This window comes from Silene latifolia, chromosome 5 (genome assembly GCF_048544455.1).
Source record: "Silene latifolia isolate original U9 population chromosome 5, ASM4854445v1, whole genome shotgun sequence".
In the NCBI taxonomy this organism is placed as follows: domain Eukaryota; kingdom Viridiplantae; phylum Streptophyta; class Magnoliopsida; order Caryophyllales; family Caryophyllaceae; genus Silene; species Silene latifolia.
Genome location: NC_133530.1, coordinates 24,941,300 through 24,948,894, shown reverse-complemented (window position 1 = coordinate 24,948,894; position 7,595 = coordinate 24,941,300). Strand labels below are relative to the sequence as shown.

General features: G+C 36.8%; 1 protein-coding gene across 2 annotated transcripts; it reads left to right on the top strand.

Moving 5' to 3' along the window:
* Positions 1–746: 746 nt before the first annotated feature.
* On the top strand, positions 747–7,184 carry LOC141657083 (polyubiquitin). 2 transcript variants are annotated; one of them, XM_074464206.1, is made up of 4 exons: positions 747–832; positions 1,475–2,384; positions 4,016–4,017; positions 6,031–7,184. In XM_074464206.1, exons 2-4 carry the CDS (start codon positions 1,475–1,477, stop codon positions 6,946–6,948), a joined length of 1,830 nt encoding a protein of 609 aa, XP_074320307.1. In that variant the 5' UTR covers positions 747–832; the 3' UTR covers positions 6,949–7,184. The 2 variants fall into 2 exon arrangements, with proteins under 2 accessions (XP_074320307.1, XP_074320306.1); XM_074464205.1 differs by lacking the exons at positions 747–832; positions 1,475–2,384; positions 4,016–4,017 and adding an exon at positions 5,061–5,160.
* Positions 7,185–7,595: the final 411 nt, after the last annotated feature.

The following is a 7,595-nucleotide window of genomic DNA, read 5'->3' as shown; positions in this document are numbered from 1 at the left end:
GTGTTTTTATTCGAAACAATTATTTTTACTAATATCATTATTAATATTGACATTATTATTTATTATTGTTATTAAGAATATTATTAGTAAAAAATTACTATTTTTTCATTATTATAATTTATGATTATTCATATACTCCTCCTCCTCTATCCCGTCAATTGTTGTCCTTTGGTTTTGGCACAAAGACCAAGAAAAGAGGAGTGGCCAATTATAAAATGACAAGCGGACCAAATTGAGTGTGAATGATCAAATTGTTCATCAAGTTCATTCTTAAAATACAAAGGACAATAATTGAATGAGACACACCCCAAAAAATGGAATAGACAACAAATTACCGGAGACGGAGGGAGTATAATATTATAATTTTTTTCTTAAAAATATTAATTTTAGTATAAATAGTATTATACTATGAATATTATTATTATTATAGTTGATAATAACAATAATATTAAATATTATTATTAATATTATTATTAATATGATTATTTCAGTTTAGTTCAAATTTCAATTTGAACTTTATTGATTGATTCGATTTGGCTTCAGCTCTATTTGATTCGATTGATCCATTTCAGCTCCATTCGATTCATTGATTGATTGATTCATTCCATTGATTCGATTATTTCGATTCGATTGATTCATTCAATTCGATTCGATTCGATTGATTCATTTCTAAAAAGCCAGAAAGAACAGGGCCTAACAATCTCTTTAAATACTCGCAATTTCTCCCCCAAATTTCTCATCCTTCACAATTTGATTAATTCTCATCATCATCATAATCTTCTCCAACAAAATTCCCCAAATCAACTCCTAATTTTCGCCTTCCTCAACCAAGGTATAATCCCTATCTCTAATTGTATTATCGGTTTTTCTAACACATGTTCTGAATTGTTGTTCTATTTTGCTTGAGGCGTATTAATTAATAGATTCAACTGTTAAGTTTAGCTATTGATTTGGAGTATACGGTATTAATTTTCTAGTTCGTTTGATTGAACTTTATGATTTAGCTTCACTTTTGAATATTCGTTTTTAATTTGTCAATTGATGAATTAATTGAACAAATTTCTTGGCTGATTTGTTAATTTGCGAGATAATCAAGCATATTTCGATGTTAATTTTGTCGATTAGTGAGATAATTAATCAAATTTCGTTGTGGATTAGCGAGTTAATCGATCAAATTTCTTTGTTAATTTGTCAATTAGCTGGATAATCAAACTGATTTTGTCGATAGTTGAACATTAGCGCGTTGTTAATTTGCACATTAGCTCCTTGTTAATTTGTAGATTGATGATTATTTATTAAATGATCTGGTTTTTATTAATAATTTGTGAAATACGGTTACTTTTGTCTCTAATCACATGTTTTCGAGTAGTTAGGGTTTCAATTGTTTAGTTTCCTGCAATTGATCTTTTCTTCATCAGTTAATGTCAATTTTGTCACATGATTGCTGATTCACTCTTGTAATTTGTATGATCAGATGCAAATCTTCGTTAAGACTCTCACCGGCAAGACAATTACTCTCGAAGTCGAGAGCTCCGACACAATCGACAATGTCAAAACCAAAATCCAAGACAAGGAGGGGATCCCCCCAGACCAGCAACGTTTGATCTTCGCTGGTAAACAACTCGAAGACGGCCGAACCCTTGCCGATTACAACATCCAAAAGGAGTCCACTCTCCATCTTGTCCTTCGTCTGCGTGGTGGTATGCAGATCTTCGTCAAGACCCTAACTGGCAAGACCATCACCCTCGAAGTTGAGAGCTCTGATACCATTGACAACGTCAAGACCAAAATCCAAGACAAGGAGGGAATTCCCCCGGACCAGCAGAGACTTATTTTCGCAGGCAAGCAGCTAGAAGACGGTCGCACCCTTGCTGACTACAATATCCAGAAGGAGTCTACCCTGCACTTGGTTCTCCGTCTGCGTGGTGGTATGCAGATTTTCGTCAAGACTTTGACTGGAAAGACCATCACCCTTGAGGTTGAGAGTTCTGATACCATTGACAATGTCAAGACTAAAATCCAGGACAAGGAGGGAATTCCCCCAGACCAGCAGAGGCTTATTTTCGCTGGAAAGCAGCTAGAAGATGGTCGCACTCTTGCTGACTACAATATCCAGAAGGAGTCAACACTCCATTTGGTGTTGCGTCTCCGGGGTGGGATGCAGATCTTCGTCAAGACATTGACTGGCAAGACTATCACCTTGGAGGTCGAGAGTAGCGACACCATTGACAATGTCAAGACTAAGATCCAGGACAAAGAAGGAATTCCCCCGGATCAGCAGAGGTTGATCTTTGCAGGGAAACAGTTGGAGGATGGGCGCACTTTGGCTGACTACAATATTCAGAAGGAATCTACCCTCCACCTTGTCCTCCGTCTTCGTGGTGGTTTCTAAGCTTGTTGTTGTACCGGTGTTTGGGTCCTGTGTTTTGGGAAGCTGGTTGATGTTGGTAGTGTTTGATGTGTTTGGTTTTTATAATCTGTGAACTATGGCTGGTTTATTTTACAATATGTGTGCATCAGCAATGACTGGTGCTTTATCTGTGTAAGTTTCATGTTCGTTTGTGAATAAATTGTTCCGTTTGTGTTCATCTCTGTGCTATGTTTCAGTTAATTAAGTTTGCATTTTAGATCTTTATACTATGTTTTATTCATAATATTGATGGGAGAGGAACTAGCAAGTTATTAAGTTGGGTGTTACGTGACCGGGTGATTGCTAAACGGGGTGGTATAAAAACAGCATTATTAAAGTTTGTTCATTTTTTTGGATGCTTCATGGTTGGGTGCTAATCATTTAGCCCAATTGGTGCTAAAAACTCGCAATTAGATTATGGTGATCGTTTGAATCCTTCATGGGTCGGGTGCTAATCATGTAGCCCAATTGAAGTTGGTTTAGTGCCTCATGGGTTTGGTGCTAATAGTTTAGCTCTATTGGTGCTAGAAACGTAGCAATTAAAGTATGTTATCATTCCGAATCTTCAGTCGGGTGTAGGGCTGCTAACGAGCCGAGTCGAGCCCCAGCTTGGCCTTGCTCGGCTTGTGCTCAAGAACAAAAACTCGATCTCGAGCCGATCGCGAGCTTGCCCGAGCTTGTAAAAAATGTGCTCGATATCAAACTTGCGAGCTTTAAGACGAGCTCGAGCTCAAATCGAGCCTATAAATAATGGTTAAGTTTTTGATTTTTTTTTGCTTCCGATATTTTCACAACAAGGCTCGAAAGTTAAATGTATAATATTTGGCAAATCGGTGAGCCATTTGATATATGTGATACAAATATATAATTAAGATAAAATATATTTATAAAATATAAGCAATATCTTATATAATCACACAAGTTTGAGTGGCTCACGAGCTTTTCGAGCCAAGTTAGCGTTTGCTCGGTTTGACTCGTTAAGCTCTCGAGCCGATCTCGCACGTGCCGAGCTTTGATCGAGCCGATATCGAGTTGATCACGAGCTGTCTCGTCTCATTAACACCCCTAGTCGGGTGCTAATCATTTATTTTAATTAGTGTTAGAAACTAGCAATAATTAGGTATTTGTTCATTGTTTGGATGCTTTATAGTCAGGTTCTAGAATATTGTTGACATAGTTGGATGAGAGAGAGTCCAGCTTATAAGTCCGAGGAGGTTCCATCCCAAAACCAATTGGTAATGGGTGGAGTAACTCCTTGATTTATATGAGAGCACCCACAATAGAGAGGATGAGAGATCCTCTTAACACTCTCTTTCCTCTAAGAGGACATCCTCTCTATTGTGAGGCACATATTACATATCCTCTTAGCAAGAGGAAGATGCTTACTTCCTATAGTTTTAGAGGAAAGCTTACATTGGCCCTAGTGCCAACAAACCAATCACTATTTGTCTTGTGCATAATAATTCTTTTATTTTTATCATTTATAGAATTTTGAGATTATTTAAAGTAAGAGAGGTAATATGAGAAGATCATCTCTATTGTAGGAAAAAATAATGGAAGAGGATGGTAATGGTGAGAAATAAGATTGATGAAAGAGAAAATGAGGTGTCGAAAAAATATAGGAAGAGTGGAAAAATAGGAGGAAGATAACATCCTCTCTATTGTGGATGCTCTGATAAACAACTCTTTCCTCTTTTTCCAATGTGGGATACTCACATGTGCCTTTATCATGGGTGAGCTGTATCTTGACAATTGTTCTCATTCGTGTTCAGTTCTATTACTTCTATATGACATCCGCTTCGAGCAGACCGCTATCACCTGAGGAATGAAAAAGATTGTCATGTACTTTGTAGTCTGTATGTATTAAACTGAACCTGTAACATAACACGTCCAGTACACCAGTTGTTGACGATATTGTCCTCATTCGTATTCGGACCACTAGTAGAAACGTTAAATGGACTATATCGATTGGGCTAATAGTATGTATAAACTTAGTTGATAAACCCGAAGAGGTAATTGGGTAATCGTTTGTTCATAAAGCTATCAAACTGATGTTGCTTAAAACAAAGGCTCGAAGGGTGTCAAGGAGTACAATTTTTTTTATTCTAGTTATACTACGATTCATAACTGCATACCTCTCTCCCTACTAGATGTGTATGAGGTCTATAATTGACGTCTCTGTAAAATTTTTTCCTAATTCACAATATCAATTAAGAAGGTAACCAATAACCATGTCAATTACTCGTACTATTTATTCACTCAACAATTTTCCAACTTTTTTTTCTAAACCGAGTTCTAAATCTAGATAAAGCAATCCACATGACGCCATCAAACAAAGTAATGCGATCCAGTGCAAATTCAACCTACTAGAACCAACTAGGCACACTTGACGATTGATAGCTCCATAGTCCATTTGTTGGGGCCGCCTCATTATGAATGTTCTAGAAATATTAGATAATTTTAAATTGATAAAACAAAAAAAACAATATCTCTATCCCTAAAAAAATACTAATCCTACCAAAAAATTCACACCGTGAGGATTTCCATTAATTTATTGGGACACGTGTCAATCTCTAATTGGTTATAGTGCCGTGAATCCTTGAACAACTAGGTCTAATAATCACTATAAATACTCACAATTTCTCCCCCAATTATTTCATCCTTCACAATTCGATTAATTCTCATCATCATAATCTTCTTCAACAAATTCCCCCAAATTAATTCCTAAATTTCTCTCTTACTCATTCAAGGTATAATTTTAATCTCTTTTTATTTAATTTAATTAATTTAATTTTGCTTGAGAGCTGTATTGATTAATTGTTCAATTAGATTGTTTAATTTGTGTATTGATTTAGGGTTTACGTTAATCGGTAGAACATCTGATGGAACGATTTTCTTAATTGTTTCGATCGTAAACTGTATGCTTATGTTTTGATTTTGAGGATTTTGTTGTTAATTTGTTGAATAGCGAACCAATCGAATCGATTTGTGCTTAATTCATAGATTATCGAACTTGTCAAATTGATTTCGTTGTTAATTTGTAGATTATCGAACTTATCGAATTGATTTCGTTGTTTTTTCGTAGATTATCGAACTTATCAAATTGATTTGTTAATTATGTTTTTGAATTTGAGTTATTGTTGTCAATTTGTAGAATAATCCGCCTGTTTCGTTAATTTGTAGAATAATCCACCTATTTCGTTGAATTTATAGATTAGTGAGGTGATCCACCTGTTTTGTGGCTAATATCTAGATTAGTGAGCTAATCAACCTGCTTTGTTGCTATTTTCTAAATTTGCGAACTAGATTATCAAACTAATCAGTTTTTTTGTTAATTGTCGGCTTGTTTAACCTAATTTTCACCTGTTTTAACGTTCTTTTAGAGTTTATCTATGTTATTTAAATAATTGAAGACCTTTGATCTATGTTCAAAGGACAATAGCTTCATTAGTTATAGATTAAATTGTTTGTTTCATGCTTTGTTAAATTTTTACTAATCTGGTTTTGAGGTTTTGAGGTTTTGAGTTTTTGAGTTTTCCGCAATTGATCTTGTTTTCATAAGTACTGTCAATTTTTGTATATGATTGATCGCTGATTGATTGTTGTAATTTAATGATCAGATGCAAATCTTCGTTAAGACTCTTACCGGAAAGACAATCACTCTCGAGGTCGAGAGTTCCGATACAATCGACAATGTCAAAACAAAGATTCAAGACAAGGAGGGAATTCCCCCAGACCAGCAACGTTTGATCTTCGCTGGTAAACAACTCGAAGATGGCCGAACCCTTGCCGACTATAACATCCAAAAGGAGTCCACCCTCCACTTGGTCCTCCGTCTTCGTGGTGGTATGCAAATCTTTGTCAAGACCCTCACTGGCAAGACCATCACTTTGGAGGTTGAGAGCAGCGACACAATTGACAATGTCAAGACTAAGATCCAAGACAAGGAGGGAATTCCCCCAGATCAGCAGAGGCTTATTTTCGCTGGAAAGCAGCTAGAAGACGGTCGCACTCTTGCTGACTACAATATCCAGAAGGAGTCCACTCTCCATTTGGTTCTCCGTCTGCGTGGTGGTATGCAGATTTTCGTTAAGACGTTGACTGGAAAGACTATTACCCTCGAGGTGGAGAGTTCTGATACCATTGACAATGTCAAGACCAAAATCCAGGATAAGGAGGGAATTCCCCCAGACCAGCAGAGATTGATCTTCGCTGGAAAGCAGCTTGAAGACGGCCGCACCCTCGCTGATTACAACATTCAGAAGGAGTCAACACTCCATCTGGTTTTGCGTCTCAGAGGTGGGATGCAGATCTTCGTCAAGACATTGACTGGGAAGACTATCACCTTGGAGGTGGAGAGCAGTGACACAATCGATAATGTCAAGACGAAGATTCAGGATAAGGAGGGGATCCCACCAGATCAGCAGAGGTTGATCTTTGCTGGGAAGCAGTTGGAGGATGGCCGCACTTTAGCTGATTACAATATTCAGAAGGAATCTACCCTCCACCTTGTCCTCCGTCTTCGTGGTGGCTTCTAAGCTTGCTTGTTGGTCTGTGGTTGTCAATGGGGTGGTTGTCAGTGGGAGATGTTGCAGTGCTTTAGTTGATTGATGTTATGATAATTGTGTGTTATGTCTTTTACTAATGTTTGGAAGTATTACGTTTCAGTAATATCTGTGAACAATGTTTCTCTGATCTTTGAGTTGTTATTATGAGCATCGTTGAATGTTCGATTTCTGTTTGGTAAATAATAAATTGTTCCGTTTGTGACCAACTCTTGTGCTCTTGCCGTGGATCAGTCCAATATTTTTGCTATTATGTTACAAGTACTGATCATATACCTCAATTGTTGTGTTAAGAACCTCAATAGCTACTGCCTTTCCTCGTTGGATGCGTATTCGTATCACTCTGCTTGAGTAACCAAACCATGTAACATGCTGAAGTCGGATAACAAAAGCAATGTTAAGAGACCACATTCCACCTTTGATACAAACCAATATCCCAAAAGAGACCCCATTCCACCCTTGATAACAAACAAACGGCCTCATACAACAAGTTAGGTTAGAAAACATGTTGAACATCTAAAATAAAGTTTTATAATGACTTGCATCAAATCTTATGTCACACAAACATATTTAAGTTAAAAAAAAAAAAAAGATAAATTACAAATAACCACCACCTATTT

What these genes read in the sequence shown, in the direction of transcription:
- LOC141657083 (XM_074464206.1), top strand. Translation starts at nt 1,475, where the DNA reads ATGCAAATCTTCGTTAAGACTCTCACCGGCAAGACAATTACTCTCGAA.